The sequence below is a fragment of the Prinia subflava genome, chromosome 30 (genome assembly GCF_021018805.1).
Source record: "Prinia subflava isolate CZ2003 ecotype Zambia chromosome 30, Cam_Psub_1.2, whole genome shotgun sequence".
NCBI lineage: Eukaryota > Metazoa > Chordata > Aves > Passeriformes > Cisticolidae > Prinia > Prinia subflava.
This window is the reverse complement of record NC_086276.1, coordinates 1,381,923-1,396,481: the sequence shown is the minus strand read 5'-3', so window position 1 is coordinate 1,396,481 and position 14,559 is coordinate 1,381,923. Positions and strand designations below refer to the sequence as shown.

Here is a 14,559-nt window from a genome sequence, read left to right as displayed (position 1 = left end):
AAATTTTAGGCCAGTTTGGGTGATTTTAGGCCAGACTGGGCAGAATTAGGATGGATTTTAGACTCCTTTGGATCATTATAGACCAATTTGGCTGATTTTAGTCCAAACTGGGCAGGTTTAGGCTGGGTTTTCGAGCCTTTTAGTGTGGATTTTAGGCCCCTTTGGCTGATTTTAGGGCAAATCTGGTAAAGTTTAGTCACATTTGGGTGATTTTAGGATAAGCTGGGCAGTGTTAGGGTGGATTTTAGATCCCTCTGGAGGATTTTAGGTTTATATGGGTGGGATTTCAACATGTTTGTGAATTTAGGGCAAATCTGGGTGTTAAGGTGGACTTTGGATCCCTTTGGGTGATTTTAGGTAAACCTAGGTACTTTCATGGTGGATTTTATGCCCATTTGGGAGATTTAAGTGTGCTTTGAAGCAATTTTCTCAGGATTTTAAACCACATTGTGCAGTTTTAGAGCCCTTTGGTTGGATTTTATAACCCTTTGGATGATCTTAACAGCATTTGGCTGACCTTAGGCCAAATTTGTGGATTTAGGGTGGATTTTAGGGCCCTTTGTGTGATTTTAAGCCACTTTGTGGGGATTCAAGTCTCCTTTGGGTAAATTGAGGCCAAACCTGATTAGGTTTAGGGTGGATTTTAGACCCCTTTAGAGAATTTTATTCCCATTTGGGTGATTTTAGACAAAACCTGGCCCTTATAGGACTGTGTGTCCCCTTGGCCACGCCCATTCTCCCTCATGATTCCCGGCCTTTCCTTGACCCCGCCCCTTTCCCCTCACAGTTCCCGCCCTTTCCCTGACCCCGCCCCCACAGTTCGGGGCTGGGAACGGGGGAGGAGGAGGAGGGAGGGAGGAAGAGGCAGAGCGGCAGCAGGGAGCAGGAGGAGAAGGGCAGAGGAGGCAGAGGCGGCTCCAGCGCTCCCTGAACTCGCAGCCCCCCGGACCGCCCCCATCCCGCAGGTGCCCCGTTGGAGGGCAAGGACAGCGGGTTTGGGGAGCCCCGGGAGAGCTGCGGCTTCCCTGAGCGGGACCCCAGAGAGAGGAGAGCCCCAGAATTGCAAAGCGGGGACCCCAAGAGGGGGCACCCCTGGGATTGCCGGGACCCCAGCGGGGGGTGCTGGGGCTGGATGGGCGGGATGAGTGGGAAAGGGGTTCGGGGGTGCCAGTGCTGGAAGTGGCTGCTCCCAGTATGAGCCCAGTAACTCCCTCCATGTGGTCCCATTTTTCTTGGCACTCCCAGTATGTGGCCAGTTACTGCCAGCATTCCCAAATGGGGAGACAGAAGAGGGGCGAGCTTTTCCGGTTCCTGGGACTCCCAGCAGCCTGAGGATGGTGGGGACCCCCAATAGAAGCATGACCCCCCGCAGCTGTGACTGGGGGAAACCCCAAAGTCTCCCTAATGGGAGAGACCAGAGAATGGGAACTCCTGGGAGGCTTTTTCGGTGCCAAATCTTGGTGTTTGGGAGCTTTTTATGGACCCCAGATGCCTGGTGACTTCTAGAGATGGACTTGGGCAGAGGGAATTTCAAATTCAATCTGCTCATCCCTTGTTTTACTACAAACTAGAATTTTCCATTCCCAGCCTTGGCTGGATGGAGGAGGAGGCTGGGAGGAAGATGACCCAGGGCACTCGAGGCAGGTGAGGAGGAAGTCACTGCCCCTTTCCCCCTCTCTCCCCCTCCATCTCTCAGCCCAGCACAGCCCCCGGTTCCAGGACAACTGTCATAGCTAATCTATTAGCTAGACAAGATAAATCAGGTCTAACAGACCCAACTCAGCTGACCTGGCTTGTTCTAGAAGTCCCTGAGTAAACAGGAGAGCTCCTGCAGACACCTCAGCCAGTCATAGCCAGTCTGGAGAGCAGACATATCACTGGTCAAGGAGCTAAGAGCAGACATATCACTAGTCCAGGGCAGAGCTAAGAGCCAGACCAACGAGTGTAGAACTGGGAGTTTTGAACTTCCTATGTAAGGGAGTTAGGAACAATAAAATGTGCTGTTTGTCTCATGATCAAGAGGTCTCGAGTCATGATTTGTGTCTCCCTAGCCATGACCCCCTCGCATTGCATGTGGTGCTTCTGTGTGAAGACGACAGCCATTCCGCCAGAGAGTGAAGGGAGACAGAACAGCCCATCAGGGTGTATAAAAATACATGCAGTGTGAGAGGCGGAGAAGCTGGAAAAGCTGAAAAACGAGAAGCTGGAAAAATCTGTAAAACAAGTCAGCGTGAGAGCTGGAAGAACAAAAGCAAAAAGCTGAAAAAATAGAAAAAAAACCATCGGAAACATGGCAAGATGGATATCACTGGAAGACAACCTCCTTGTCCAGGTATTGATTCTCCTGTCACCTAAATGGGGAGTACAGTACATGCAGCCGGTGTTGCTAACGCTGCTAGCGTGGTCTGGTAACCATGGAGTAAACCTTATAAAGCCCTGGAAAATTGTTTTGGACTTGCTGAGGTGGTTGGAAGCCAAGCAGGACGCAGAGATGGCAGCAAAAATGCCACAGACATCGCCCACTTTTTTGGCCTGCCAAGGACGCTGAGCGGGGCAGAGCAGCAGGTGAAAAACCGAGGGGAAAGCAGCCATTATTTACTAGAGTTCCCCCGCTGCCGCCCGCACTGAGTCCATCCTCAGCATGGTCGGGTCCGCCCACACCCCCGCTACAGAAACCATCTTTAGGCTCTGCACCCTGTAAAGCGGCACGGAGAGAGCCCGCCGAAAACCCCCAAGGTGGCGGAGAGCACGCGGAACGAGGGGCACTCACCCAAGATGGTGCTGGCCACAGGGCGCGGGATGTTCCTGCTCGAGATGGCGGAACGCGCGCTCCACAGGCCGGAGGAGAAGCGGCTGCCCCGCCGCCGGAGCTGACCCAGCGCTGCCCGAGCCGTGCATAGAGCTGCCAGCGCTGCCCGAGCCGTGCGTAGAGCTGCCAGCACCGGGGACACGAGCTACCATGTACCGCCGCATCCTCAGTCAGCACTCGAGAAACCTGAGAAACACCGAGGCAGCCGGCGCAGCAGTCGGCACCCAGAGAATGGGAGACCCGGCTGGCGCCCGGGGCCGCGGGACATCACAGCTGTGAGCAGCCCCAGACGTCAACAGAACGGAGCGGAGCCGCCCGCCACCGCCGACAAACCGCACTGCCTGGTAACCACAGCAGCAACGGTATCGACCCCTTTGTGCAGCCAGAGAGAGCCTGTAAGTCTGCCTGGGCTGGGCAGGGAGAACCAAAGGACAGCCCTTGGTCCCCCGATCCGTATAACCCTGGAGGGGACCCTGACAATATCCCAAAAAAGCTGTTGCTGCCCCGCACCCTGTGGCCTCAGTCAGAGCCGAGTGGCGGCGGGTGGCTGGGGACAGGGAGACCCTTCCTAGCAGCATGGCCCCTCTCAGCCCGCCCTCTGCGAAAGCGGACCAGCAGCGACAGAGACTGCAAGAGAGGGGAGTGTGTGAAGCCTCAGGCAACCACAAAGCAAAACAGAAGCGGCACCGCATTCCCTGCCTCCCCCTCAGCAAAATCACCCAGTAAAGCGTGGCCAACTCTTGTAAGCTGAGAAAGCCCTACAAGTCACTCCACTGCTCCTACAACAGCCCAACCTGCCGTCTGCTGCGGGCCCTCTTAAGCTGATACTGTACTAGAAAAAAAAAAACCTACATGTGATATGGAGGATGTTTATGAATATACAAATACAAGATTTTAGAAGCAGCTTTTGGTGATTTTGTAGTAGAGAAACAGCTTGTACTGAGAACACATAGAAGATTAGCCATTAAGCTTGGTTGTTAGGTAGTTACTAAGTAGAAGTCATACAGGTAAGATGTATGTTGAAACTCAGCAAAGCAGGACCTAGGTATTTGTCAAAAATCGATAAAGCACAACTTTGTGGCTTGAACCCAGCAAAATCAAGCTCTTAATCTTTGGCAAGAGCAAAGTGACCTGAAAAATACCCAAACCTCCACTGTGCCTGCCCAGAAGCGAAGATCAGCCTGAGGAAGATGATGGCCTTCCTCCCAAGACCCCAACTCACACTGCCAGGAGGTGTGACAGCTAATTAGAACACGAAGCGAGAGAAGGCGGGGAATGGGCGGGTGGGGAGGTGTGGGTTTGTGGGATCCATGTGCATTTAAACCTGGACCTTGTTCTGACCAGGTACGCACGGTTTGGAGGAGATATCCCCCTGTGTGTCCCAGCTGGAAATAAAACATACTGCTTTACAATTTCTACCTGTAAAGTCCTTATTCTGCGCTTCACACGGTAATCCCCATCTTGAGGGCCCCGAGCAGCGCCGCCCCCACAGCGGGAGCGGAGAGCAGAGCACGGGCAGGCGGCCGCGGGGAGCGGCGGGCGCCCCTCCCAGCCCCGCCGGCCACAGCCACTGCCCGCGGCAGTGCGGATGATCAACACACAGAAAAACCCAGAGAGGACTAACCACAGAATTGTGTTTTCAATCATCGGACACAACAAATAGCTACCATTAAAACAAGTATCCATTCTAATACTGTTTTTAAATACTCCCGACAGTTTAATCCTAACAATAGTAAACTCTTTTCTTTCCAGGGGCATATTGAAGTTACAATAAAATGCTATGTGATATTTAAAATTTTGGTTTTATTTGATAATTTCTTCTGTATAAAATTCATAATCATTTACATGCTGTTTTTACCCTCCAAAGAAAAAGGGAAGCACCAAGATACTTATTTTTCTCTTCCAAAAATCCTACCATTTCAGTTACAGCATTTCAACAAAGCATTTTCATGCTAAAAATTACTAACAACCACCTTTCATATTTCACTCATGCCAACTCCTGTTCAAGTCAATAGCAAATTTCTAAAAGTGAAAGCAAGTCACTTTGACTAACTGATTTGGCTTTAGAGAAGTTAAATCTTTTTTCCTCAGATAAACATGAAAAGCCTCATCCAGAAGAGGCTCTTCAAGTCCTCACTGTGATAAAGAGGCCCTTCAGCTGTAGCAGAGCCTGAGTGATGGTAAAACATATAAGCAGTTTGAAGTTTCACCTTAGTCATGTTCAAAAATACGTGTTTTATTCCTGTCATAATTGTTAAAGAAAGGTAAAAAGTGTGGGGTGGGTGTACACCTCCTCAAGAGCTTTAGGTGCTCTCATGTTTTTCTAAGTAAAAGATTGTCAACAGTAAGACAATTTACCCACCACCTTGCTTTACTCCAAGATTCAAACATTTGGGAGACATCAGAGGCAGAAAGATGTGTGTTTTGATTGAAATGGTTTTTAGTTTAATTGTTTACTGTTTTCTAGTGTCAAGTTGGAACCTGTAACTTCTAAGCAATTAACCTGTGACATGCTAGCCTGGCAAATTGTGGTATTAGTGGATTTCGCCTAACACCTCCTAGACGTGAATACTGCAGCTCCAATAACACACGAGACACATCACTGGCTAGGGAAACTTAAGTTTATCAAATTGAGTACAAAGCCTCATTCAAATTAAATTCATACTGTCTTTGTCGTCCTACCTGCAAGGTGCCTGCAAGAAGGATAACAAAGAACATTTCCTTTTTTTAATTAGAACCGAAAGGGCGACAGAATAGCTAATCTGTCAGCCAGAGAAGATAAATCTGGCCATAACAGACCCAACTCAGCTGACCTGCCTTGTTCTAGAAGTCTCTAGGTGAGTGGGAGAGCTCATGCAGACACCTGAACCAGTCATAGCCAGTTCAGAGAGCAGACATATCACTGGTCAAGGAGCTGGGCAGGGCTAGGAGCTAGAACTGGGAGTTTAGAACTTAGTATATCAGGGAGATCCAAACAATAAAACATGCTGTTTGTCTCATGATCCAGAGGTCTCGAGTCATGATTTGTGTCTCCCTAGCCATGAACCCCTCAGGTTACAGTAGGATTCAGCCTTTCTAGGTTAAAAATGAGTTGTTCCTAGTGGGATTTGCATGGTTTTGAGGTGACAGATGATCCCTTTTGGCTTTAAGAGTGCAAAGAGATGGAGTATCCAGCAAAAATCCCCCAAGAACACACAAATCCTCCAGAATATGGCTCCAATCCTAAACTCCCCCTCAATTACCTGTGAAATGGTGGGACTTCAGAAATATTTGGTCAATTTCTTTCTTTTCAACCCTGTTTTGGCTCTTTTTAAGGGATGAAGATGAATCAGAGGAAAATTAAGGTCAAAACAAAAGGATAACCAGAATAGTGCCTTCCCAACATGGATCACAGGGAATGTGGGTCACCAGGGCTCTGCTCAACATGGGTACTCCAGTGGGGGATGGAGTTGGAGCAGTGCACGAAGCTGTTCCTGCACTGGGGGCACTCACAGGGCGTCCCTTACTGGTGCCTCTGTTGGTGTCTGGTCAAGGATGAGCTGTGTAAGAAGTTCTTCTCACACTGGGGACACTCGTAGGGCCTCTCCCGGGCGTGAACGCGCCGGTGGATGATGAGGGTGGAGTTCTGCTTGAAGCCCTTCCCGCAGTCGGGGCAGTGGAAGGGCCTCTCCTCTGAGTGAATTTGCTGATGTACAAGGAGCTGGGTGCTGATCCGAAACTTCTTCCCACACTCAGAACACTTGTATGGCCTCTCCCCAGTGTGGATCTTTTGGTGGCTGATCAGGTTGGCATGCTGGTTGAAGCTCTTCCCACATTCCCCACACTTGTAAAGCCTTTCCCCAGTGTGGATGTTCTGGTGCTGGATTAGGTTGGAGCTCTGCCTGAAGCTCTTCCCACATTCCCCACACTCGTAGGGCCGTTCCCCAGTGTGGGTCCTCTGGTGCCGGTTCAGGTGGGAGCTCCGGCTGAAGCTCATCCCACATTCCTCACACTTGTGGGGCCTCTCCCCAGTGTGGATGCGCCGGTGCCTGTCAAGATGAGTGTTTTGCCTGAAGCCCTTCCCGCAGTCAGGGCAGCGGAAGGGCCTCTCCTCCGTGTGTGTGCACTGGTGCAGGAGGAGACTGGAGCTGAGCTGAAACCTCTTCCTGCATTTATCACACTCGTAGGGCCTCTCCCCCGTGTGGACCATCTGGTGACGGATCAGGGTGTAGCTCCACTGAAACCTCTTCCCACATTCCTCACACTCGTGGGGTCGTTCCCCAGTGTGAATCCTCTGGTGCCTGATTAGGTTGGACCTCTGTTTAAAGCTCTTTCCACACTCGGAGCACTTGTTGGGCTTCTCCCCATCAGGAAGCTTCTCATGCTCCACCAGCTCTGAGCTCTGGCTCCATCTCCGGCCGCCTTCCCGGCACAGTGTGGGTCTTTCCTCCTCACATCCCTCCGATCTGTCTTTGCAGCCCCTCCTTGTGAAGGATCTCAGGGGATTTTCCTCCTCATTGGATTCCTGAGCACTGGAGCTGCTCCAAACGGCCTCTCCCATGAGGTTCTGCTGTGGGGATTTGTCCTCCCTGGTCTCCATCCTCAGCTCCTTGTCTGGGGAGGAAGGACAAGGAGAGGATGGGATTTGCCTCGGTGCCACAGGGAAGGGGAAGGAGATCCCCTCAGTCCATCCCCGGCAGGACGGCGTCAGCAGCGGGGCTGTCCTGCAGCCAGGGGTCAGGCTGGGCTGGGAGATGGAGCAGGGGAGAGAGGGAAGGGGGCAGTGACTTCCTCCTCACCTGCCTGGGAGTTCTGGGGCATCTTCCTTTTCCTCACAGCTTCCTCTTCCATTGGCCAATGATTGGGAATGGGAAATCCTGGTTTAGGGTAAAAATGATACATGAGTGCCTTCAGTTTGACAATCCTTCTCCCCAAGTCCATCTCTAAAAGTCACCGGGTATTTGGGGTCCATAAAAACCCCCCAAACACCAAGATTCAGCCCTGAAAAAGCCTCCCAGCAGTTCCCTGTCTCTACTCTCTCCTCTTTGGTGTTTGGAGGTTCCCCCTGTCCCAGCTGCTGGGGGTCCTGCTTGTATTGGGGTCCTCCATCTACTGGGTCCCTGCCCTCCCCAGGCTGCTGGGACTCCCAGGATCCTGAACAGCTCCCCTCTCTTCTGTCTCCCCATTTGGGGATGCTGGGGGGTTTTTGGGGTCCCAGGGTCCCTTCTCCCCTTATTCACTGCTTTGGGGTGCAGGGGGTCCAAGGAGTCCCCCCTGCCCCTCTCCAGGCTGTGGAGGGTCCCGTGGATTGTGGCGCTCCCCCCTCTCTGGGCTCCCCACTTTGGGGTCCTGGGGGACACAGGGCTCTGCTCCTCCAGGCAGCCGCCACTGGGACCCCTCAGTGTCCCCCCAAGGGCAATTTTCAGCTCAGCTTTGGAGTTCTTCATTCTCAAAAGATCTACCCCCAAAAACTACCAACTCATGGACTCCCCAGGCTATCTGGGCTGAGCTCCCCCTCCCTCAGCACCTGCGGGATTGGGGGGTGATGATTCCACAGGTGAGGGGAGGCTGCAAATGCAGGGAGCGCTTGGCCTCGTGGCCTTCTTTCTCCTTTTCTTGATCCTCCTTTGTCCCTCCTCCTCCTCTTCCTCCGGCTCCTCCTCTTCCATCCCTCCTCCTCTTGCCTAACCCCACCTCCTTCTCCTGCTTCCATCCATTCTCCTGCTCCTTCTTCATCCCTCCTCTTCCATCCCTGCTCCTCCTCCCCCAGGAGCAGCCACACCCTCGGTGCCCCCGTTCCCAGCCCCTGGCAGCCCGCGGGAGCAGCGGGGATGGAGCCGGGACAGGTCGGGATGGGCAGCGCGGGGCTCTCGGCTGCTCCCACCCGCTGGGGGCTGGGGGAACCCGGCCCGGGGAAAAGGAGAGGGAAACTGGGAAAACTGGGGCTGCACATCCAAACTGGGGCTGGCTGGGGACCCTGGCTGGGGACTTCCAGCCCTTGGGGCTCCTCTCGGGAGATCCGGGACGGGGGAACGCAGAGAGGGCTGGGGGATGCCAGGAGTGCAATCGCTGGGAGTGGCTGGGCTGTACTGGGGTAACTGGAACCTTACTGGGACAACTGGGAGTGACGGGGAATGACTACAAGCATGCTGAGGGACACTGGGGTATACTGGGAGTGTCTGTGATCGTACTGGGGGGACTGGAAGAACACTGGGAACAGCCAGGACCATGCTGGGAATGACTGGGACCATGCTGAGAGGGACTGGGACTATTCTAGGGACAACTGGGATCATACTGGGAGGAACTGGGAACAACAGGAACTATGCTTGGGGCAACTGGGATTGTACTGGAATCACAGTGGGAACAGGTCAGTCCATGCTGGGGAGAACTGTGATCACACAGTTATGAGAGGTGATGAGAATCATACTGGGATTGTCTGGAAGTGGCTGTGAGGAACTGGAATCATGCCGAAAGCAACTGGGAGGTGGGAGTGACTGGGAGCATGCTGGGGGTGACTGGGATATACTGAGAGACACAGGGAGTGACTGGGATCATACTGGAGGCCACTGGGGTCATGCTGGCATTGACAGGGAGCAACTGGGATCACACTGGGGGCCACTGGCATCAGACTGGGAGTGACTGGCAGTGACTGGACAGATTGCAAGTGACTGGAATCATACTGAGATTCATACTGGGATCATACTGGGAGTGGCTATAATCATACTGGGATTAGAGTGGGGGTCAATGGACCCTGACTGGGAGCTACCAGACCCATGCTGGGAGCAAACTGGGGACATGCTGGGAGCAACTGGGATACAGCTGGGGGCAAGGGAACCACACTCAGGTAACTGGGAGTGCCTGGGAATGACAATGAGAATGTTCAGGGCAACTGGGACATACTGGGAGTGTCAGAGAGAATAGGGGTGGTGACTGTGAGAAACTGGGAGAGAGGGGGGGAGGAACTGGGACCATGCTGGGGGAAACTGCGGGCAAGTGACTGGAGCCCTGCTGGGAGAGACTGGGATCATAGTGGGAGTGACTAGGACTGTGCTAGGGGCAGTTGGGAGAACTGGGAATAGACTAGACGAAAGTGGGAGGAACTGGGAGAAACAGGAACCGTTCTGGTGGCAAACTGCATCATATTCGGAAATGACTGGGAGTCACTGGGCTCATACTGGGAGTGACTGGGCTCATACTGGGCTCATACTGGCTCATTCCAGCAGTGGCAAATCGGAACACTTTCCCGCTCATCCCGCCCCTCCAGCCCCCGCCGGGGTCCTGGATATCCCAGGGGATTCTCCCCCTCTCGGGGTCCCCACTTTGCGGTTCTGGGGCTCTCTTCTCTCTGGGGTCCCGCTCAGGGCGGCCCCGGCAGACGCGGTCCCCCCGCCCCGGTGTCCCCCCGGCCCCGCCGCTCCCGCGCGCTCCCCACGTGGCCCCGGCAGAGCTCGCAGGGCCCGGCCCGGGAAGCCCAACCCCCACCGCGGGGGGACCCGCATCCCCCCGACCCCCAACGGGGCTCTGCTGCCACCAGGATCCCAAAAACACCTCCCGGGAGCCCCCGATGTCCCCCCGAGGGGCATCTGCACCTCGGCTTTGGATCCCTGCAAGCTCCAAACAACTCTCCCAAAAAACCCCAAATCCAGAGACCCCCCCGGGATATTTGGGGCGAGCTCCCCCTCCCCGGGCACCTGCGGGATGGGGGCGGTCCGGGGGGCTGCGAGTTCAGGGAGCGCTGGAGCCGCGCGGTTCCTCCGCTCGTTGTCTCCTCCCGCTCCCTCCTGCCGCTCCGCCTCTTCCTCCCTCCCTCCCTCCTCCTCCTCCCCCGTTCCCCGGACCCGTCGCAGCCCGCGGGAGGAGCGGGAATGGAGCCGGGCCAGGTGGGAAGGCAGAGAGGGTTGGGGGATGGCAGGAGTGGGATCACTGGGAGTGACTGGGCTGTACTGGGATCATACTGGGAGCAGCTCCTGTGTGACTAAGTTATACTGGGATCATACTGGGATCATACTGGGATCATACCGGGATGATACTGGGAGTGAGTAGGAGCAGCGCGATGGCTCCAGCGCTGGGGCTGGGGTCGCTGCTGGGGTGGCGAGGGGGCAGTGGGACCTCCGGCAGCGGGACCCGAACGGGACCGGGACCCCCCTGCTCCCCTTATCCTGCACAGGGACCCCCCTGAATCCCCTATTTCTGGACATCAGGACCCCCTGCTCCCCTTTTCCCGGTCATCCCATGTCTCCCAGCCTCCAGACTTCCCGTGTGCTTGACCCTGGGATGACCTGGAACGCCTTGGACCCCCATTCCTGGGGCTTTCCCAGCCCCCAGCCCCACCTTTCTACAAAACCAGAGACCCCTGAAGTCCCTCTTCCCGAATATCTCGGGTTTCCCCAGCCTGTGACCCTCCTGTTTTATGAAAACCTGGACTCCCCTTTCCTGGGCTCAAGGACCCCCTGGAACTCCCTTCTACCTCTCCCAGTCCTTGCTCCCCATTTCATTGACCCTGAGACCCCCCCTGACCCCCCATTCCTGAGAACTGAGACACCCTTTTGCCGCTTTGCCCAGCACTGACACCCCCCTGCACCCCCTTATCCGGCACCAACTCAACCTTTTCCTGGCCACCCCGCCTTTCCCAGCCCCCAGATCCACCCTTTTCCTTGACTCTGGGACCCCTGGGCCCCCATTCCTGCATTTCCCAGCCCCCAGCCCCTCCTTTCCTCACCCCGAGGAGCCCTGGCACCCCCTTTGCTGGACACAGGATTTCCTGGACACCCCATCCCACCTCTCCCAGTGCCTGCCCTCCCCTTTCTTTGACTCTGAGCCCCTGAACCTCGTTCCACCTCTCCCAGCTCTTCAAGTCCCGCCTTTCCTTGACCTGTTGACCCCCCTGGATCCCCAAATCTCTGTGTTCCCCCAGTGTCCCACTGCCTGCAGTGCCTGGAAGTGGCGCTGTCAGAGCCCGGCCCAGGGGTCCCCCAGTCCTTGATTGTGGGCGGGACCCCCTGTGAGCGCTGGGACAGCGAGCGGGGCCGGATGGAGCTGCAGAGAGCGGGGATGGCAGCGGGAGCTGAGCTGGGATATTGGGATAGGCAGAGCTGGGACATTGGGATAGCCAGAGCTGGGGCATTGGGATAGGCAGAGCTGGGATATTGGGATAGGCAGAGCCGGGATATTGGGATAGGCAGAGCCGTGACATTGGGATAGCCATAGCTTGGATATTGGGATAGCTAGAGCCAGGATATTGGTATAGGCAGAGCTGGAATATTGGGATAGCCAGAGCTGGGATAGTGGGATAGGCAGAGCTGGGATATTGGGTTAGCCAGAGCTGGGATATTGGGATAGCCAGAACTGGGATATTGGGATAGGCAGAGCTGGGATATTGGGATAGCCAGAGATGGGATTTTGGGATAGCCAGAGCCGGGACATTGGGATAGGCAGAGCTGGGACACTGGGATAGCCAGAGCTGGGACATCGGGATAGGCATAGCTGGGACACTGGGATAGCCAGAGCTGGGACATTGGGATAGGCAGAGCTGGGACATTGGGATAGCCAGAGATGGGATTTTGGGATAGCCAGAGCTGGGACATTGGGATTTTCCCAATCAGCTCTGAGCTCAGACAAATCAGTCTGTCACCTCAGAAACACTGAAATCCCACTGAACACAACTCAATTTTAACCCAAAAGGAATCAATCCCACCTCATAAAAACTCAATCCCACTCCAAAGTTAGTCGATTCCACGGCCGCCAGGGTGAGATGGGGTTGGAAAGAGACTGGGAGAAGTGGCATCCAAATTTGGAGCAGGGGGATTGGGATTGTGTGGGGCTGGGTGGGTGGGATGTGTTTTGATAGTAAATCAAACTTTGACAGTTCTTGATTCCTGTCCCATTCATTTTCAGTCAGTGTCAGTTCTGTTCTCACAGTGCCACCTTCTCAGCTGATTGTCCCTGTAGGATCTTGCTGCCCTTGGCTTGTTGCACTTTGCTTTGTTTCCTTGCTGTGCCTGAAGTGTCCAGGCAGGGGCAGAGTGACTCTTGCCGAGGAACTTTGTCATGCTTTCGCCTAATATTAAATCTGGGTTTTGCTGATCTCTTGCCAGGGATTTTTTAAGCGCTCTCAAGTCCTTGTTTGTAACAGGGTGAAGGAGCCCTGGCCCAGGCTCTGGCCCTGGGGGACATGGGGACACTGCCAGGGGGTCCCTGTCCCCCTGTCCCATCCCCCCCTGTCCCCGTGTCAGGCTCTGGGGTCGATCTTGTGAAACATCCTCTGGGGGAGGCTGCGGCACCAGGGGTGGGGGGGATGTGGGGAGACAGGGGACCCCGCTGTGCACGAGCAGCGTTGGACTCCTCTGGGGGAACTGTGAGGGGGGCCGGGGTGGAGTGACCTCCCCACTGACCTCTGCAGTGACCTCACACTGCCCCTGTGATGTCACACCACTCTGTGATGTCACACACCCTCCTGTGATATCACACCACCCCCATGATGTCACACCACCAGCGTGATGTCACACAGCCCTCTGGTGTCATACTGCCACCCTGTAATGTCACAGCACACACTTTGACCTCACAGCCATCTTTCTGACGTCTTACAGTTACACTGTGATGTCACAGCCAGCTCTGTGATGTCACACCCCACTCAGTGATGTCACACATCCTTCTCTGAGACATCACAGAGCTGCCCTCTAATGTGACAGAGCCTCCGTCTGTGATGGCAGTGCTTGCACTGTGACCTCACAGTGCACTTTATGATGTCACAGCCTGCTCTGTGATGTCACAACCCACTGTTATGCAGCCCACTGTATGATGTCATACAGTCACACTGTGATGTCACAGCCTGCTCTGTGATTTCACAGCCCACTCTGTGATGTTATACAGGCACACTGTGATGTCACAGCCCACTCTGTGATGTCACAGCCCAATCTGTGATGTCACAGCCCACTCTTATGTCATGCAGCCCACTCCATGACAACATACAGCCACAGTGCGATGTCACAATCCACTCTATGATGTCATACAGCCACACACTGTGATGTCACAGCCCACCTGTGACCTCACAGCCCAGTCTATGATGTCATTCAGCCACACTGTGGTGTCACAATCCACTCTATGATGTCACACAGCCACACTGCTGTGTCACACCCTGCTCTGTTCCCATTGTGTCACAACAGTCTCCAGCGCTCTAGGAGGCTGCAGTGTGAAGCAGTGGACATTTGCCCTCAGGCCTTTCTTCAAGGTCACAGTGGAACCTTGCTCTTCACGAGACCTGGCAATGTCCCAGTGGAACATGGGTTCCACAAGGGCCCCACTTGATCAAAGTAGAGCCTTGGATCCATGACATTCCACTGTGTCACAATGTTCTCCTTGGTTTCCTGAGAACCTGATGTGTTGACAATTGACCCTGGGTTCCTTGAGATTCGATTGAATGGCAGTGGTGTCCTAGGTTTCATAGAGCCCAGGTTTGTCACAATGGATCCTTGGTCTCAGGATATTCCATTGTGAGACAGTGGTCTCCAGCACTCTCTAAGGCTGCACCGTGGAACAGTGGACACTTGGTTCCATGAGTTTCCATTGGGTCACAGCGGTCTCCTCTGTTGCACTGGGCCTGGCTGTGTCCCAATGGACACTGGGTTCCATGAGCAGTGGCACTGTCCCAGGGGCACCTGTGTTCCATGACACCCTGCTGTGTCACAAGTGACACTTTGTTCCGTGAGATTCTATGGAGTCACAGCGTCACTGGGGTTCCATGTGGGTGCCCGGGGAGTGGGGCCTGGTCCAAA

General features: G+C 54.5%; 1 protein-coding gene and 1 long non-coding RNA gene across 2 annotated transcripts in view; one reads left to right on the top strand and one right to left on the bottom strand.

Annotated features, from left to right (window-relative positions):
* Nucleotides 1–8,542, bottom strand: part of LOC134562689 (zinc finger protein 850-like) — a 182,442-nt gene extending 173,900 nt beyond the window's left edge. Inside the window, exons 1-3 of the mRNA XM_063420194.1 lie at nt 8,316–8,542; nt 7,588–7,665; nt 6,316–7,402 (exon numbers count right to left, since the gene is read on the bottom strand). Of these exons, the coding sequence (XP_063276264.1) occupies nt 6,316–7,402; nt 7,588–7,665; nt 8,316–8,457 (1,307 nt within the window). The 5' untranslated portion in view covers nt 8,458–8,542. The remainder of the gene's footprint in view (nt 1–6,315; nt 7,403–7,587; nt 7,666–8,315) is intronic.
* LOC134562755 (uncharacterized) lies at nt 3–4,604 on the top strand. Its single transcript, XR_010083263.1, has 2 exons — nt 3–1,644; nt 2,052–4,604. It is a non-coding gene; the product is annotated as an uncharacterized LOC134562755 (long non-coding RNA).
* Nucleotides 8,543–14,559: the final 6,017 nt, after the last annotated feature.